Source organism: Aptenodytes patagonicus, chromosome 3 (assembly GCF_965638725.1).
Source record: "Aptenodytes patagonicus chromosome 3, bAptPat1.pri.cur, whole genome shotgun sequence".
Taxonomy (NCBI): domain Eukaryota; kingdom Metazoa; phylum Chordata; class Aves; order Sphenisciformes; family Spheniscidae; genus Aptenodytes; species Aptenodytes patagonicus.
This window is the reverse complement of record NC_134951.1, coordinates 53,312,211-53,331,472: the sequence shown is the minus strand read 5'-3', so window position 1 is coordinate 53,331,472 and position 19,262 is coordinate 53,312,211. Positions and strand designations below refer to the sequence as shown.

Genomic DNA, 19,262 nt, shown 5'->3' with positions numbered 1-19,262 from the left:
AAGGACAAGCATTAAAAGAACAGTGGAAAGTAATTTAAATTCAATATATTTTTATTCTTTGTAAATACAATGAGTACAACTTTTTAACTTCACAAATCAGTTAATCCACTTTGTACAGGAAAAGTTTTACTCATTCTATGATAGTCCAAGTGCTGATTTTTCTCAGTGCTAGTTCCTAATAACAAATCAAATTTTGAAAAGTACAGCAGCTATCTTTAAATGTTTTTTCTACATTTTTCATACATCAAATAAGCAGCTTATAACATTTTTGTGTGTGAGAGGGTGTAGGCAAACAAGGCTTCAAAATTAGAACCTGGAGTTTTCTAAAAAGGCATTGGAGACTTTTGGAAATTGTTAGCATTGTATCAGTCAACAACCTTTATTTCTTTGAAATAAAGTTCCTTCCATTGATTTTTTTTATAGTCATTTCACTTCTCTGCACATCTCATTGACAAAGAGTTTGGCCGCCGTTGCCTTTGGTTTCAGCACTGTGCCAACGGGACAGCCAGCAGGTCACTGAAGCGGTCATCTCCATTGTATTTGGTTTTGCTGTTTTAGTCTTCCTTTCTTGACTTGTGTCTTTTCAGGTGTGTATGTGAATGTCTGTCTGTGTGTGTGGAAGAAGAAGGAGGGAAGGTCGGGGAGGAAGTGTATAAAGCTCTTCTGTCTTTGAGATGTTAACCGAACAAATTGTGGTGACATCCGCACCAAAGATCACCAGTTCATTTTGCAGGAAGAATGGAGCTGCCGTCATAAGCTACTTTTTAATCAGTTCTGAAGGCCACTTCATGACGTATTATAGCAGAAGCAATGTTTTGGTAACCTGGTCTTAAATGTTGCCTATCACATTAAAAACATTTTCCCAACATAGGCTACTTTTAAAACAGTTCTGAAGGCCACTGCATCCCACGTTACAACAGAAGCCAAGTTTGGTCACCCGGTTCCAAATACTGAACAAACCAAAGTACCTTCTTTCACATTTTGTCTCAGATCTGCCAGTTAAATGAAAGAATAGTGGAGTCTTTGTTAACTATGACTGGCATCTGAATTGCCTCCATCCTGTAGTAACAGGAATAGCAGCCAAATTCCAACCACTTTCACTTTTTCTGTAGAACAAAGCATTCTCTCCATGATCTAAATCACTCTGTTCAGAGCAGCAGAATCATATCTACTGGGGTATTTTTTGTCAATGGGTTTAAAGGCTAAACATTCCCAGGCTTATGCTTCCTGTAGATTTTGTTAGTTGAGGCTTATTCTCCATAGATAAAAGTTCTTCTCAAACTGTCCATCCTGATTGGTTTTTTTAAGGTAATTTATATGTCACTGGATTTGTACATATCTGAAAGCAGTCTTGTAATTGGTACATTCCCAATGGTCTTTTTGAAAAACACTTCTTCTATTGTAGATGGACTAATGGATCGTAAAGCTGGTAAAAGCAGTAAGAGTTTTCCAAAACGACAGGGTTGTGTGGGATACCTGGGAGACAGAGAGAGAAAAACCTGTTGAAGTTTTTAGATATTTTTCCAAAGAAAATCTTTTACTTTACAGAAAAGACCAATACTCAGCAAGTTGTACAGATGGGTGCTACCTGTGCTAAAACCCTGTGTGCTGTACTCACGTGAGCAAGAAGGTTGACCCCAAGGAAAACTCTCATAATGGAGGTTAGCAGAATATAGACCAATGTCTCTGAGTTTTGATTAGCTCCTTTGTTTATTCCCTCAGAGCAGTGGCAATACAGAGACAGGATCTGCTTTGACTTGTCCCTCAGACAACAACTATGTTCTTGATGCGGTTCAGGGAAGAGCTTGACCTATAATAAATACCCTGTCATTTAAAGTTCAATTTAAACCTGGCTGGATTGTCATGGTAATCATTTTGCCCCCTTCTGGTTGCCTTATACATTGAATACCAATCAACATTTAGAAAGTTTTTTTTGGTGAAAGAAGCTGTGTTTTATCCCCAGGTAACGTATTTGTGTAATAGGATATTTTCCATCCTTTCTCCAAGCTTTTGAAGCCAACACAACATAGGATATGTATTCTAACTGTGCCTACGCTGACTTTACACCACTGATTCTCAAGTCTCTGCTTACAGTGGTCTCCCTAAAAGAAGGAGTAGGTTGTTTGGGGAAACATTCTGCTTCTCCAGTCTGCCCTCCCTTGCGTCCTGTTGAGAGTGACTCCACTGAGATCAAAGGGCTGATACTGCTGTAACACTGGCAGGAAGGTAAATTCGAGCCTGAGGAGGAAACGCAAGCTGAAAGCCCTATCCCATTGGAGTCGATGTGACAGTCCTGTCAGTGGACTGCACTTTTTTCCTTGCAAAAGGATATCTTTTACAACAGATACTGTTTAGCCCAGTAGCTAAATATTTCCAGCAATGCAGAAATGCAACGGGAAAGTCGCCATGCCTGGGGTGGAAACCGTGGCCATGTAAAACCATTGCTCCCTGGCTTCTCTCTCCAACAGGCCCTGGCTCACTCAGAGTCTCCAGGGAGCAATCGTCATGGGAAAGGCCTTCCGTAAGAACAGGAAGAGGTTGCTATGCAGCAGTTATTCCTTTTGCTCTGAACTAGCCGTAACTGGATGGTATTTGCAATTTTGCTCCCATCCCCAGGGCAGGCCATTCCCTTTAGGCTGAATAGAAGTGCTTCAGAGGCTGCTGCCATCTAATCTCTGACACCGAGTTGACTTCTGCTAGACAGAGCTATTATGAGAGCAGATCAAAGTCTCAGAAGGAAAAAATGGTATAAAAGTTCCTCTTCCACTGCTCCATCTCCCACTGTGCTAGTCGCGTGGACCCCCACTGCAGCTAAAGGACTGAGACGTGGAGTTTACAAGACCTGTCGCAGCTCTCCCCAGAAGTCCTGAACCAGCCAGAGCAGCTGTTGCAGAAGATGTTAGGTGCGCTCTTCTGGCTCTTCCCCTGTCCCACCACTCTGAAGTGGTCCATAGCAGGAGGCTACGGATCTGTTCACAGCCAGCTGTTCTAGAGTGTGGGGCTGTATTTTGCATAGTACATTTCATGCAATCCTGGGCTTACCCCTGTACACTTTGTGGGATGACAGCTACAGCTTTTACAGCAGGTTTTAACATTTCTGTATCCCATGGGACTTATCCTGAATGAGGCAGAGGGGGATATTTTCTTCCCAAACAATGATTCTCATCACTCTGCTGCGGCACCAAAATGGGATTCACAATTTCTGGATTTTTCATTTCAACCTGAGAACAGACTCAGGGTAGTGTCTTGGAAGAGCCATTTAACTTCCTTGTGTCCCGATTTCCATGTCTGCAAAACGGGGGAAATGACATGGGGAAGCGTATTGGAGATCATGGGTCAAAAGCGCTCATACTGCTGTGAGATGTGATGTTGTTTTGAGCATCACTATTAGCAGTATTTAATTGAATAAAATGTAGAGGAAAATGTAGCTTTCTGAAGTCCAAAGTGTTCCACAGCAGGTATCACTTCCCAGGGGAAGATCTCTCCTTTTACCACTTTTCAATTTGTCTGAATAAATCCCATGTTCCTCATTTCATCAGGAAATGCCACATCCCAGCAGGCTGACAGCCAAGGTATACTTGCTGTAACAGCCCAGTCCCCATTTCAGTCAGTGGAAATGTCACCTTCGCTACAGCGGGAGCGTGATTTTACCCCTATACCTGCAAGAAGTATTGAGAGAAGACCCTGATCACCTGGTATGAATGTAGCTGTTCAGAGTGAGCTGGGCTTCATCTTGAAGGGCTGCTATGGCGGCAGCATTTCGGAAACTCCTCAGTTCGGAACCACTGTGTGTAGGCACTGGAAAGCAGATCAGTTACTAGTTCAGCTTGACTCTTGGGTGGGTCAAAACAGTTCAGCTAGTGCTATCAATGGAAATTAAACGTTCCCATTAGTTCCCCAGCACTCCACTGTCAGCCTTTCAAAATGCAATACTGACTATTGGAATTCAATACTGGGAAACCTGTTGGATGGTATAAGGCTATGTCTGGTTTAAAACATCATTTTTGCTTTAAAGTAGCAACCTCATAGTTATCAGACCAGACGAGCAAGAGATTCTTTCTCCTTACCAGCTTTGAAAGTGACAATGCATTTGAGACAGGCAAATTCGGTAGCATCTAGCCGAAGTTGTCTAAATCTAGCCACACACTCCTGTAAAGCCTGTATTTCTGAAATAATTTTATTCAGCTTCTGAGAATCTGTATTGTCACCATTCATGCCTAAAACAGAAACAGATGAAATAAATAATATTAAAGGCATTTGCTTTATTTTATATTGATTTCTGACAAAATCCTCTGTATCAATATCCACTCTATTGTCACACTTGTCTATCTGGTTCCATGTAAACTGACTATATTGTATGAAAGTTAATATAAAATCTTCTCTTGGATGATAACAAACACAGTAATTTGCATTTAAATGACAATGCAAGCAGTCATGAATACAACAAAACAACATTATTTGCATTTAAATATAGATTTATAAATGACAGGTATGCTCTATTGTTCAGTAGGAATTTGTTATTCTTTACATGTTGTTCTTTTTTCAGTAATGTATTTTTATGGTAATTTTTGTAACAAAGTCATTAAATTGTGCAATTCTTACCAGATACAGCCAGTAGAGTGTTAGCATCAACTGGAATGGCCCATTGTGCTATTCCTAGAACAAACAGTTCTCTCCAAGCATCTTCCAAAAGCATCAGCTGTCATACAATAGATGTACAATATAACATAGTGTATAATTTATAGATTTATAAACAATTTAAATATGTAAATGTCTGTTATTTTAAAAACTACTTTAAATGCCTGTCATGGTGTTTTCCCCACAGCATTTGTTAGCTCTTCTCTTAGCTTTTTGAGAAGGTGTCTAGAAATAAGTCTATATGCATTGTAGAAAAACACTGAGGGTTGGCTCACTGTGCACCATGTTGTGGACCAAAAGGGAGGAGAAGGAGAAAGGAGAATGAGAACTCCCGCCCCAGAGAGCTTGCTCACAACATGAACACTCGCCTGTGTTTCTCAGCACAGCACGGGCTCTCTCCTCCTCTCCTTCGGCACATATAGCTGTCCTAGGACGAGCTGGACGAGTGCTCTCCTACTGCTCTCTAGGGATTACCCTCCTTTCCCTCCGGAAGGCAGGACTTGTGAAGAAAAGCCTGGACAACGTCCTGAAATTACATCACTCTGTAGGGAGCACCGCTTTAGGGGGCATATGTATCTTCAGCCCCTTCCTTACTAAGCAAGTCTTTAGCTCTTTCAAGCACAGCATCTAGTCACACATACGGTTTCTCAGTGTCACCTGTTTTCCTGCTTTTTGCTTAAAACCACTCAGAAATTCCAGGCACTAAGAGCTGTTTCCTTTCAGAGAACTGAGCATCCAAGCACCTAAGCTGACAGCATTGCTAGTTCTCTGCAATTTTTGTACATTGCCTGGTTGTATGGAGGCTGTTTTTCTCTGTTTGGAGGCAATGCCTTTGATTTCCGTGGAGAGGCAGTGGTGCATCTGAAGAGGAGACGTGACTCCTGGTAATACAGACTGGCAAAGCCAGAACGGACGTGTTTAGTCTTGAGGGCATCTGTGGATTTTTTGCCCAGACCAACTCTTAAGAGGGCTTTGGAGGGCGCCCAGTTCAGCTGAAGTTCATGGCCTAAAGGACATGCCGTGGTGCGTACGCATTGCTGGGACCTCATGTCTTTCAATAGGGTGGGAGAGATTTGGAAGGGTGAGAACTGTAGTGGACTCAGGAGGGATCATCTGGTGGCTCCATGTAGTGAAAACAGATTGCCCAAAACTCATGCAGAAAAAAAAGCAAACCACAAGTATTAATATTGCTATGGTCCCTGAAAGTAGCAGCAGCTTAGCTTCTTAGGAAAATAGGAAGGAGGGTATTTTAAGTCTATAAAGATTCTGTAAAAGGAAGAACAAAGTAAAAAAATACATCTTACCAAATGGATTATGATTTCCTTGGAATCAGATAAGTGAAAGTAATAGATGATACAGAAAGCATGCAGTGAGAGTGAATCCTTTATCTATGTGCTAACTCTTAACAGTATTATGAGTTTTAAACCACCCTGTTCTGGTCAGAATGGGAAGAGCTCTCAGAGTCTCTGCTCTCAGCTCATCACTGCAGGCTTATGCCCATTTTCTGCCTTTTTGTGCTATGTGCTTTGCAGAACTTCTATATAACTTGACTAAGGAAATCGTGATGGGAAAGTATTTCTGTCTCTGTTTGCATATAGTTACTGTTTGAAATAATTACGCTGGATTTTACAGTATTGGAAGCTGCCCAGATCATTCTATGAAATATGGAGGGGAAAGGGGGTCTAGGGTGCAGTGCCCATCTCAGCTCTGTTCCAAGAGCAGCCGAACCTGCTCGTAAGACTCCTAACTGCTGCTGCCTGCGAACCCAGCCCCTCCTCCGGATAATCCTGCCTGATGGATGTGCAGGTTTCTATATGACATAGGAAATGATTCACCAGCCTTTCATCTGCTTTTGTAAAACTTTTTTTGTCATTCATTCATGCAGATACAATGGTAATGAATGGTGGTTCCTGGAAGATATCAATTTCATATGTTCTTTCCCACTAAGTCTTTAAAAAGTCAGAAGACTTCAGAAATAAGAGACTATTCCAATAGCTGAAGCTTTCTTCATGCCTATGCATAAGTCTGTAAAACCACCAATTAAAATAATTCATGCTGAAGTCATACTCGGCCCTCCTTCTTCAAAGAAACAAGAAATACCAGGCTTTCTGCAGGACTGGTTTTTGCTTCTTAATCAGCCCCATCCTGTTAGTACGACCTTTTGTTGGCGGCCTGCATTGGGCCAACCTGTCTTACGGACAAGCTGGGCAGGTGTCCAGGCCAGTAGAACTTGAAGCACGGCATTTTTGTTGTGTGGCTTCCAATCCACGATGGGATTAGCTCTGTGGAGCTGGGGAAGGGACACAGCCTCTGTTTTACCGAGGGTAGTGACACAGCAATCCTCAGACTTGGGTTTTGTCAGCAATTTGGTTTCTACTTATTTCCTTGCCTTCAAGATGAAACTGTCATAGAATCCTGGAATCACAATGCGTTTGCCTTTTCGGAAAAGCACGACAAAAGCAAAATCCAGGAGAAGGTTTTAGACTCTCTTCGGGCAGATGTCAGGGATCCAAAAAGAGAAATGCAGACATTTACAGCTGGGCCATTGTCAAATTAAATAATGCAATGGCACTATTATAAAAATCAACTGTCTGATTATTCATGAAATAAGGTGATTAAAATCAGAGTTATTTCTTCTCCAGCTCTCCTGAATATGACAGGGGAATCACACAGAAAGAGGCCCAGGTCAAAGCTTTAGAGCTGAGCAGCTCTGAGTTTTGAGGAAGCTGGCTTGCAATGAGGTACAGCAAGTCAAGGTGATGTTAAGGAAAGGCTGGGATTTTCATATGTGATTCACTAACATTAGTCCCTGCTATGAAAGTGAAAGAGGCAGTGGGTTATTTAAAGATAACGGGAACACTCTGGTATCTATGGTAGATAAGCAGGCCTTGCTGTTTGAGGCATGCTTGGTCATGTGCGATGGAGGCTTCCCTTGCTCCCAAATCCTGCTGCCCCCTCCTCTGCACACTGACAGAGATGACCTTGTGGGAAATGCATCCATATTACGTCAAATAAAGCCTTCGCCTAAGGACCCTCCTGTGGACATCCCTGGTCCAGAGATGGACCCAGCCTCTTCCCGTGCGCTGAAGCTCCTGCTGAAGCGGCATGCTTGCTGCTTGTCCCTGATATTTGGGCCTGTTTCTTTGGTTGCTTAGTATGACAGACCCGGTGCTCCACAGGAGTAGCGGCAGCAGAAAACAACATCAGAGAACAGCATGCCGCACTGGGACCGCTGTCTTCCTCGCGGTGCGTGTAACCTCCCGGGCCCTATCTCATTGCTCCCCTCACGCTCACTCCGTAGCAGTACTGCAGCCAGAGCTGAGCGGCATCCCCCTTTGTCTAATTTCACAACAGGGGTTTCAAAATGTGGGTCTGGTGCTAGGAAAGGAACATTTCAGTGTACCTTAGCTTTATATCACATTGTGACCATCATGATTTACCGTTAGGTAGAAAACACTATTGGTTTCCTAAGAAGCTCTTTTCTTTCAGTTCAAAATACATATTTGCATATCAACTGCAACACTTGCAACATGCATCCATGGAAAGGAACTAGTTCCTCTGATGACTGCTGTGTACCATCCAAGGTATAATGTTTCTAGTTACCATTTTGGGAAATTAGCTCAATCATATCAAAGTATTAGATGTCTTTTATATTTGGAGCTTTGCGTAGATTTTCCCCCTTCCATTTTATAATTATCTGATTACTTTTTTTTTTAAATTAGTGCATTGTACAAAGCACACCGAGTCCTCATCAAGAATCAAGTAATTAAGAAATTGCTTCAGCTCATATGGTTCACATATGATTTACATGAGGCAAAGGCAAATTGTCATAGAGGAAAACAAGACAAATTAAGGAAGATTTTAATTAATGGTGAAAAATATTGGGGGCTGGCCAAGTTCTGCTTCCACCATATTGGTGTAATTGTAAGTTCACTGAAGCCAACATGAATAAGGAAAAAATGTTGGCTGTGTAAACAGTTGAGAGGGGAGGGGGAAGGGGAGAGGGGAGAGGGGAGAGGGGAGAGGGGAGAGGGGAGAGAGAGGAGAGGAGAGGAAAGGAGAGGAGAGGAGAGGAGAGGAGAGGAGAGGAGAGGAGAGGAGAGGAGAGGAGAGGAGAGGAGAGGAGAGGAGAGGAGAGGAGAGGAGAGGAGAGGAGAGGAGAGGAGAGGAGAGGAGAGGAGAGGAGAGGAGAGGAGAGGAGAGGAGAGGAGAGGGGAGGGGAGGGGAGGGGAGGGGAGGGGAGGGGAGGGGAGGGAAGGGGAGAGGGAGAGGAGAGGAGAGGAGAGGAGAGGAGAGGAGAGGAGAGGAGAGGAGAGGAGAGGAGAGGAGAGGAGAGGAGAGGAGAGGAGAGGAGAGGAGAGGAGAGGAGAGGAGAGGAGAGGAGAGGAGAGGAGAGGAGAGGAGAGGAGAGGAGAGGAGAGGAGAGGAGAGGAGAGGAGAGGAGAGGAGAGGAGAGGAGAGGAATGGTCTTCAGAAATCACCTCACTCATATCCTGGACCATATGCTTAACTAAGCACTTCTCATCCCAAAATAGCAAAGTAAGACGCTGTTCCCCATTTTATGGAGGGGGAAGTTGACCCACAAGTAAAGAAGCAGTTTTGGCACACTGATTTTAGTCTGCAGCCTGGTGACTTTTCCTCTAGAACTTGTCCTCCCATAATATTCACTTTATATTAGATTTTCTTCCGGCTTGATTTTCACTTGCTTCATGAAATAACAGTTGGAAGAAAGCAGTTTCTAAATTACTGCCTGGTTTTTAGGGACAGACCAAAACTCTGCCCTGAACTTCAGAAGCACTGAAGTCCATTACGGATTTAAAGGTCTAGGGCTAGAGGTTCAGGACCCAATCTGAGCTCTGAGCCTTCTTTAACAGGCAGGCCAGGCCAAAGCCATTCCTACCGCAGGTGCCTTACCTGGTCTTGTAAGGACAAGGTGGAGAAGGCTGGGACACTCTTGGCCCACTTGATGCTCATGAACAGAAGTCTGGCTGCTGACTCGCAGACAGATTCGGTGGCCACTTCGTAGAGATACATAGGGGTACCGTTGACTTCATGTGGGTACTAATGTCAAAAAGAAAATAAAGCAACTTCATACAACGTCACCAAGGCAGCCTGGTCTTCCTCTCCCATGCAGCTGCCATTCAGCACATCATGCTCATGCCCAATACAGAGCATGCACTCTCTTATTCTGCAAGCAGAGGGCATTGCCTTCAGTGGGCCCACTCCAAATGCTCTCTGCTGCTCATCCATGTGGACAAACTGTGCTACAGAAACAGTTCTCTGGAGGAGGCTGGAGGGAGAATGAAATTACTACATCGGGGGAAAAAATTACCAAAATGCAGTGTCATCCTTTACCCTGTTACACAATAGCACACCTCTGGTAGCAGAGTTAGAAGAATACAAATTTGATTAAGAATTTGTGGTTTGTAACCTGTGCTTCAGAGGCCGATTTAGCACTCCAGCCTTGCTCAGCAAAGCAATAAGTACTGGTTTAGCCCTAACCCTTTGTCTAGCTCCCTTACTGCAACAGGCTGTAAGCAGATGCATAGAGCTAAGCATAACTACCTAAGGGGCGTGTAGGATTGGAATGGAGTTACATTTTCAAGCATGTGCTATGTTTTCTTGCAAAATAATTTCTGATTCAGTATTTTCCAAAATTATAATATAAAACTGTATGTTACGATCATGTTCATGATGGATTCTGCCAAGCTACCAACTCTGAAAATGCAGAACTATTTAAGTTGTCTCTTCTATGATTTTCTAGGTGCTGTAAATACGCAAAATGCCACTGCAAATGGGTTAATGAAAAACATCACCTTATGGCTAATTCCTGTGCAGCTGAGGCCATGAAAACATCACCTTATGGCTAATTCCTGTGCAGCTGAGGCCACGGCAGTACTTCCTCTGGGCTGCTTAGGAAATGTCACAGCCAAGAAGTGCAGAGCCAGCTTAGACCCTTTTGTGCCTGTGTGGACAGGCTGCAGGCTTTGGTCAGTACAGATAGTACTTTCTGGACTACATCACTATGGAGATGGGCATTTTGATGAAGAAAACTCAGTGATTGCAGCTCATCCTCATGAAACAAGGTTTAAAATTGACTTGTGGATGGGCTCCAGGCAGGAGGAGCACCTCTGTAACCGTGAGGGTGTAAGGATGTAGGAGAGACAGGGTTTGTACAGAGCAGGTTATCAGTCGGTCCTTCTGCATACCTCTTCCGCAGAGGGCCTCTTGCCCCTCGCACCTCGTATCTTCAGAGATTTTAGGGTCATAACAAAAGAGTCCCCACCACAACCCGCAAGGCCTCCAGCCTTGCTCTTTGCCACATCTATCCCAGAGGCAGGAAGGAGCTGGCAGGTTGCAGGCACCCCAGCAGCGGGGTCTGCAGGCCCGCCGGGGGCCAGGGCGATGGCTGACCTTTGGGGTGGGCTGCGCCAGGCCCACCAGAGCTTGCCTCTCAGGGGTGCCGGCGACGGCGGCCAGCTCCAGGCCGTGGGGCTCCAGCTGGGAGACGGCGGTGAAGAAGGCGGGCGCCGGCAGGGCTGCAGCAGGGAAGTGCGGGGCACCGCCGCTCTCCTCCTTGTGCCCGCGGAAGTAGAGGGCCACCTGCTTCCGTATCGTCGAGGTCCGGGGGCCCCGCTCATGCTGCACTGCTGCGGGGCACCAAAGAGGGGCGAGGGGGTCACCGTGGGGCCCCGCACCGGGTGCCCCGTGCGGCTCAGCTGGGCTTCCCTCCCTCCCAGCAGTTTTTCGGGGCCAACCCCACACCCCCCACCCGGAGGGCGTCTGGGGAGAAATGGGCGAGGCTGCCGCGGGATGGGGGTCATTAGGGGCCCGGGGGGGGAGACCCCACAGCGACACACCGCTCCCCCTTCAGAGTAAGGCCCGGCTCCCTCCTGCCCCCCCCGCCGCCCCGGCCCCGGGAGAGGGGGAGCAGGTACCGTCTTTGTTCATGTTGACCTCCAAGCACTTCTTCAGCCGGCAGGCCCGGCACTGGTTCCTGTGCGTCTTGTCCACCGGGCAGCCTCCCTGCAGCACAGCCAGCCGTCGGGCCGGGGGGAGCAGCGCGCTCACCCCGCCGGCCCCCGGCGTCCTCCCCGCGGTGGCGGGAGGCACGGAGGGGGCCGTCCCTGGGTGCGCAGTGGGGCCGGGCCGGGCCGGGTCGGGCCGGGCCGCGGCGGGGCGGGGCGGGCCGGGGGGGCCGTGCCGTGGCGGGCCGGGCCGGGCCGTGTCGTGCCGTTCCGTGCAGGGGTGCTTGGCCCCGCGGCGGGGCGGGCCGGGCCGCCTTCAGCACCCGAGACAGCGACGGCGGCGCCGCCCCCTCGGGGCGCCCCGGTCCCCTGTGCCCCCCCGCCGCGTCCCCAGCCCCGCATCCCCGCGGGGACGGTCGCGGGTGGAAATGAGCGCGGTCGGAGCGGGAAGGGGGAAAAGCGGAGCTGCCTCCGCCCGGGGCGAGGGCGCGACCCGCCGGGGATGGAAATCGCGTCGGTTGTCCATCGGCCGGCTATGGACGGTGGCTTACCGAGGGGCTGTCCCTCTCCTTCCTCGTGTAGTTAGCCGGTGAGCTGGCTGCACGCCTCCCCCCGCCGTCATCCCCGCTCCCTCCTTGCGCATCCCCCCCTCCCCGGGGCGCACCGGTGAGCTGCGGCCGCACGGGCCGGGGCGGGGGGACGTGCCGGGGGGAGGCGGGCTGGGGCACCCAGCGCCCGGCCTCGGCCCGGGACCCCCTGGGAAGGGAGGGGGAGGCTGCGTGGCAGCTGGATCTTACTGCTGCGGGTGTTTCTGTTGGCGGGGGGGAGGGGGGGGGGGCAACACGGGGCCCTGGGGAAATGCAGGGTAAGAGGTGCAGGCGGTGAGGGGACTGCGCTGCGGCTGGTACCTGATTTCCCGATTTGCAAACATAGGTCCTATTCCTCCTGATGCTCCGCTTGAAAAATCCCGAGCACCCATCGCAGGCGTAAACCCCATAGTGTTTCCCGGAGCTGCGGTCCCCACACACTTTGCAAGGGATGTCTAAAATGCGACCTGAAAGCAGAGAAGGGAGAGAGGGAGAGAGCGAGCGCTCAGCAATCTGACCTCCGGAGGGATTAGCCCCAGAGCCGCAGTACAAGCAAATAATGAAGTGATTTTATAGCCAACTTTCTTTTCCTTGAGCAAGTGTCAGTTTTCTACAATGAGCATTATTCATGGCCCGCTACGTTTATTTGGATCTTCTATAATCGCCAAGACCCATTTTGGAAGGGAAGATTACAGCAGCGGGAGCAGCAGACTTGCCTGCTAGAAGCGGGGATGAGGAGGGGGGGGACTTGGGGGGGGCGGGGGGGGGGCGTTTCCCTCGCTTTCTGGCGCTCGGCAAAGAGAGGACGGCACTTTCCCTGGGCAGGAGAGCGGTCAGGAGACCGAGGCACAGAATAAACCAAAACAAAATAAAATGACCGGGAAGCCAAGCAACCTCCTCTCCCCCCTAGCAACCCCAGCGAAAGGGGGCTGGCTCCTGCCACAGACGAGCCGTGCCATTTTCTTCACCCCAAAACCTGCAGCAAAACTTTCCGCCTCGCCTTTGTGCGCGGACGCGGCTGCGGGCTGCGGGCTGCGGGCTGCGGGCGGGCTGGGGCGAAAGGGGGCTGGCGGGCGGGCAGCGCCGCTCCGCTCCGCTCCGCCTCGGCCGCAGCCCCCGCTCCGCCGGGCGCTGCTTTCGCACCGACTTTGACTAGAATTGCAAGTGCTCTGAGGGTGATGTAAAAACTTGATCAGAGGTTATTGCAGCCCGGTTCAAGAAACGCGCCAAAACCCCGCTCGGCTTCTGCCTTTTCTCCGGTTTTGCTCTTCCCCTTTTTTTTTTTCTTTTTCTTTTTCTTTTTCTTTTTCTTTTTCTTTTTCTTTTTCTTTTTCTTTTTCTTTTTCTTTTTCTTTTTCTTTTTCTTTTTCTTTTCCTTTCTCTTTTCCTTTCTCTTTTCCTTTCTCTTTTTCTTTTCCTTTCCTTTCTCTTTTCCTTTCTCTTTCTCTTTTTCTTCTCCTTTTTCTTCTTATCTTCCTTCTTTTCTTTTCTTTTCTTTTCTTTTCTTTTCTTTTCTTTTCTTTTCTTTTCTTTTCTTTTCTTTTCTTTTCTTTTCTTTTCTTTTCTTTTCTTTTCTTTTCTTTTCTTTTCTTTTCTTTTCTTTTCTTTTCTTTTCTTTTCTTTTCTTTTCTTTTCTTTTCTTCTTCAATTCTCTTTTCTTTCTTTTTCTTTTCCTCTGCCTCAAACAGCCTTCTTTCCTCCTACCACAATTTACCCTGGCGATTCAGTCCCTCTCAGCGAACCTTGGTCTCCAAACTCCGACGGAGAGCGCTCGGGGCCGCTATCTTTGTTTGGAAGTAGTTCAGGGAGAGCACCGGCTGCCGGTGGGTGAGGGTGAGGCTGGAAGGGGGAAGGCGGCAGCGTGCGGTGCGGTGCGCTGCTGGGGGGGCGGGGGGGGGGGGGGGGAACAGGCCGCAGGGGCTCCTCTCGCTCCCTAGAGAATTTAGGAGCCCGAGATACTTTCAGACATGTCTACGCTAAGGCTCTAAGACAATGCCTGCTGGCAGACAATAGGGACATTAGATAAAGTGTTAACTTAATGATTTTGCCCATTGAAACTCGTTTGACTGCCTCCAATGAGCACAAGCTGCCAGCTTCTCCCCTAAATGAAACCCGACAGCTGCTATACACAACACGGCGAGAGGGACGGGGATTAGGTTAGGGACTGCGAGAGGGAGGGGTGGCGGAGGGAGGGAGGGAGGGCGGGAGGGAGAGAGGTTAAAGAATAGAAAACTTTTACGCAATTAATAAGGAGCGCAGCTAAAGGAAGCCCCCCCGCCCCACTGCCTGCCAGCAAGCCGCGGCTTTGGAGCTGCAGGTAGGCGCCCGTGAGGAGGGCTGAGGCCAAGGCACGGTTTCTGGGAGTGTGTAATTACAAGCCCTCCTTGCCACCTGCCTATTGGGGCACCAGTGACCCGTCAAAAAGTGTAGCATGGGAATTCGGATATCGCACAATGCCAACGGGGGAAAGCGCTCGACTTCCCTCCCCAGCCCTTAGCGTCCGCGGGGAGAGAGAGGGTCCACACGCACGCACACAAAGGAGGAGGAGGAGGAGGAGAAGGAGGAGGAGGAGGAGGGGCAGGCTGGGGGTGGGGGGAGAGACACTGAAGCGGTACGTGCAGCGGTGGTGCATCCCGGTGCAGAGCCCCCGCGCACCCCGGCCCGCCGCCGCTCCCCCTTCCCTCGGCAGCGGGCCCCGGCCGCGGCCGCGCACCCGGGCCCGCGGTGGGGCCGCCGCCCGGGGCACCGGGCAGCCGCGGGGGTCCCCGCTTCCCCGGCCGGCCTGCGGCGCGGGGCGGCCGGTTCGGCTTCGCGGGCGCTAAAAGCGGGCGGCGGAGGGAGAAGAAACGTGGGTCGGTTTTACAAAACAGCTTTCCCCAGCCGGATTTTAAGTTTGGGAGCCGCTTCAAAAAGATCGTATGCATTATATATGTGTACATATCCACACCATGCATGTAAACACACGTTCCACATATTCTTACACGTCCGCATATTCCGCCTGTAAGACCCGAGCGCCTGGAGCATGTCTCCAAACCCCCAAAACCACGTTTCCAGCGCGGCCCGCCCGATCAGCTCCGCGGCCCCCGACGAGGCGGAGGACGCGGAGGGGGGTCACGGCGGAGGGAGCGGCCGGAGCCCCCCGCCCCGCGCGGCTGCGGGGCCGTCCCGTCCCGCCGCCCGCCCGCAGTCCCGGCCGCGCTCCGCGCCCCCCCGGCGTCCCCCATCTCCGCCCCGCGGAGGCTGTTATGAGAAAACTTTCGTGCAGGGCAAAATATGAAATAAGTAGACGGGGAAGAGGCAGGGCGGGGGGTGGGAAGAAAAAATGTAAACTTGACACGGGGTCATGAGATAACTGATTAACTCTGTTTAAAAGCGCTCCGGTTCCCCGAGGTACCGCTTCGTCTCAGAAGTTTAGCGCTAAGAAAATGGGGTTTCTGTTCAGCTGGGAAACCGTTTTGAACATCCCACGACAGGGGGTCCTTGGGGGCTTTTTTTGTGTGTCATAATTGCTTAAAGGATATATGGCAGCCCCGATTACTGTAATTACCATCAGAGGCTGTTGAAAGAAGTTAGTCTGGGCTCGGGGGTCGGCGGGATGGGGTCTTGTTACCACCCAAGCAGACATCGCAGCTGACATCGCTAGACGCCCACCGGCGGGCAGAAAAGCCAGGCCGGAACCCCCTTGGCCGGGAGCCCCCCGGGACCCCCGGGACGGCCGCCCAGGCCCCGGTTCAGCGGGTCGGGCTTTTGCGTGCGCTGCCGAGGCCGGCTGGGCTCAGGCCCCGGCCCGGGGCGGTTCCCGCGTGTCCCCGTCCCCGCGGGGCCTGGCCGGGTCGGGCCTGGGGGTCCCTTTCGGGCGGTCCCCGGGGGTCTGGGGGGTCGGAGTCAGCAGCAAAAAGCGGCGGCGGTGGCCGGGGGTCGCCCCGCGCCGTGCGGCCGGAGGCGCGGTCCAGCCTTGCGGGTTTTCTCCTCCGCAAAATGTCTGCGGCAGAAGCTCCGCCGTCCTCTGGGGACGAGGCTCCCCGGCCCTTCCTGCCCCTTCCCCGGCACTCAGAAATCTGCCAGGAGGCCCGACAACGTCCCGGCGCGGCTGCCCACGGGCCCGATCCCGCTCCGGCTCCCCTCGCACTTACCGGGCAGTTTGGGCGGCGCGGGCGGCGGGAAGCAGCCCCAGCCGCCGCAGCTTTTTTTGCCGGTGCCCCCTTCCCCTCCGCCGGTTATTACCCCGACCGCGGCCCCGCTACTATTTCTTTTTCCCCTTGGGGGGGCTGGCGCGGAAAAATGCCGCGCTCAGCCCCACGGGGGAAGGAGGCAAGCCAACCCACGCCGAAACGGCGGCAGCTCGGCCGCAGCGCCGGGCCCCCGCCGGGCTCCGCGCCGCCCGTCTCCTCCACGCGCGACTTCCACGCCGCGGCCCCCGCCTGCCCCCCGGCCCCGCCGCCGCCGCGGCCCCCCGGCTTCCCGGCCCCCGCGGACAAAGGGCGGACCCGGGTCAAAATAATGGAGGGAAGCGGCAAGGAGAAGGCCGTGGGGACGGGGGGGCGGCCGGTGGCAGGTACGGCGGCGGGTCCCTCCCGGCTCTGCCTCCCTTTTTCCGCCGCTCGGCGACCCCGGGAGCCCGCCGGAGCGCAGAGGAAATAACTGTCCGATCCATCACTTGTCAGACATTAAATTGGATTGGGTATTTTCCCCCCCCTTTGTTACTGACTCCATCCATATTACAAACTCCGAAAGTCCCATTGGGATTATAGGGATTGAGCCATTCAGTAAGAGCGGTTAGTCATGCTTTAAATTCCCCAGTTATGAGGTGCATGGATTTAGGATTAAGGAAAATGTGACTTTTAAGTTGTTTCTGCTTTCCTCGTTGCAGGATTATTTGTGGTAACTGGAAATGGTGTGCAAAGTATTGCATTTAAATCCTCCTTCAATAGAGTTGCTTACGCGATTCCGTGTAATTGAGTGACCGGAGTTTCAAACTCTTAAAAAGAAATTATTATGTCGCAGAAGATTGCATAAAGTCCGTGAGACAAGCAGCACGTTTCACCTCCGTAACGCCCTTTAAACCCAAACCTTCCCCCCTCTGCCCCAGTACCGGAGACCCGCAGACAACCGCCCGCGCCCCGGCGGGACGAGACCCCTCCCCGCCGCCGGCGGAGCTGCGTTTCCCGGGGGTCGCTGCCCCCGGGCTCCTGCCCCGGTTCCCGGTGCGGAAAGCCGGGGCGGGCAGCTGGGAAGCGGCTTTTTGTAAGCCCCGGGCCCAAACTCCACCGGGGCAACTCCGAGCCTATATATTCGTTGCCACTCCGGATGGGAATACATGCTTCTTTTTTAATTCGGGGGGGGGGGGGGGGAATCCAAACCACAACCCCCCCTCCCCTTCCTCTCCCTCCCCTCCACCTCCCGCCCCCCAGGCCAGGCTGCAGCCGGTCTCGGAAAGGCTGCTCGAAGCCTCCACCGCGTTATTACCCACTTGTTGATCCCGCCGGCTTGCTCATGCTCGAAGCCCCCGGGAGTCCTTAAACTCGGGGCGAAGTGTCGGCGCCGGGGCGAGGCGGTGCCCCCCCCCCCCCCCCCCGCCGGCGCGGCGGCTCCGCGGGGCAGGTGCCTCCCTCGGGCGCTCACTGCTGGCTCCGCCGCGGGGGCCGGCACATCCTCGCCGCTGCCCCGTTCCCCAGCGATGTCCTCCCGAGGGACGGGGACACACGGCGAGGACGCGGCAAGGGGGGGGGGTTTTAAAAACAAAAGAAAAAAAAAAAGGAGCAAAAAGAAAAAGGAAAAAGAAAAAACAAAAAAAAAGCAACGAAATGACCCAAAGTCGGCGGCCGCTCGCTGCCCCCCTGCGAGCAGATGCTCTCGGGACTCCGGGAGGGTGCAGGGGGGTGCGAGTGGGCTCGCCACCGCGCTCCTGGAAGGCAAGCGAGAGCCACAGCAGCCAGGACAACAATGAGACGAAGGAGAAGGTAGGATGGGGAGCGGGGCTCTGCGCCGAGCGCCTCGGTGCAGCGAGCAGGGAGATCAGAGCCTGGAAAAATAATGGAAGGGGGGAAAAGGCGTCAGAGGAGGCTGTCTCTGCCTCTCAGAAACTGAACGGTATAAAAAGGGAAAGGTTTCCAGAAGTTCATTGCACTGGCTGACTTTGCGCTTTGAGCTCCAGGCTTCGGCCCCTATAATATCGGCAGAGAGGCTGTGACAGGCAGCGGCGGGGAGGGGAGAGGGGAGAGGGACGCCCCTTGCCCGCTGAGCTTCCCTTGCTTTCCCCCCAACTCCTGCCGCCGCGTGACGTCACCCTGCGCTGGGAAGGGGAGGGGGCAGGGAGGGGGTTAAATGCTAATGATATTAATGAACCCCCGAGCGGCTTCCACACAAAATGCAGCGGCTGCCGAGATGATTCCGCCCCCTCACTCGCCTTGTGCCCTCGCTGTCATAAAAAGGGACCCCCCCCCAAAAAAAAAAAAAAAAAAAGAAAAAAGAAGAAAATAAAAGAAAAAAGAGGAGACAAAAGAAAAGCAGAAAGAACGGATCAAGATCCCGTTTCTTTCACATTTTCCCGTGGCGAGGTGGGGCCCGCCTGCGGTTCGCCCCTGCCCTTGCCCTTGCCCCGGCCCGGGCAGCGGCTGTGCTGGCGGCCGGCAGGGCCAGGCGGGGAGCGGGCTGGAGCTGCGAGGCGGGCCGGGCCGGGCCGAGCCGAGCCGAGGCGAGCCGAGCCGAGGCGAGCCGAGGCAAGCCGGGCCGGGCCGAGCCGGGCCGGGCCGGGCTGCCAGCCTTGCCGCCGGGCGGCCGGACCTCCCTCCTGCCGCCGGAGCCGGGGTCTGGCACGGGGGGAGCAGGGGCGGGCGGGCTTCTGGAGGCGCACGGCGGGGTGTGCAGGGGGAGCGGGGCGGGAGGGTTGTTTTCGCCCTCGGGAGGAGCGGGGAGCGCTCTGTCCTGCCCCAGCCTGGAAAACCCCCGCGTCTCCTAGTGCCCGGAGCCGGAGTCGCCTCCGCCTGCCGCCTGCTGAGCCGACCCGGCCCTGCCGGGCCCGGGGCACCGCCGGCACAGCCGAGCTCAGCCCCGCGGTCGGCGGTTCCCG

At 52.2% G+C, this 19,262-nt stretch overlaps 1 protein-coding gene across 1 annotated transcript; it reads right to left on the bottom strand.

The window, feature by feature from the left end:
* Positions 1-42: 42 nt before the first annotated feature.
* On the bottom strand, positions 43-17,740 carry NR2E1 (nuclear receptor subfamily 2 group E member 1). The gene is made up of 9 exons (XM_076333354.1): positions 17,664-17,740; positions 12,515-12,660; positions 11,577-11,664; positions 11,053-11,288; positions 9,553-9,699; positions 4,603-4,699; positions 4,068-4,217; positions 3,693-3,798; positions 43-1,476 (listed from the first exon to the last, which is right to left on the bottom strand). The coding sequence occupies exons 1-9, from the start codon at positions 17,686-17,688 to the stop codon at positions 1,314-1,316; spliced, it is 1,158 nt and encodes a 385-aa protein (XP_076189469.1). The 5' UTR covers positions 17,689-17,740; the 3' UTR covers positions 43-1,313.
* Positions 17,741-19,262: the final 1,522 nt, after the last annotated feature.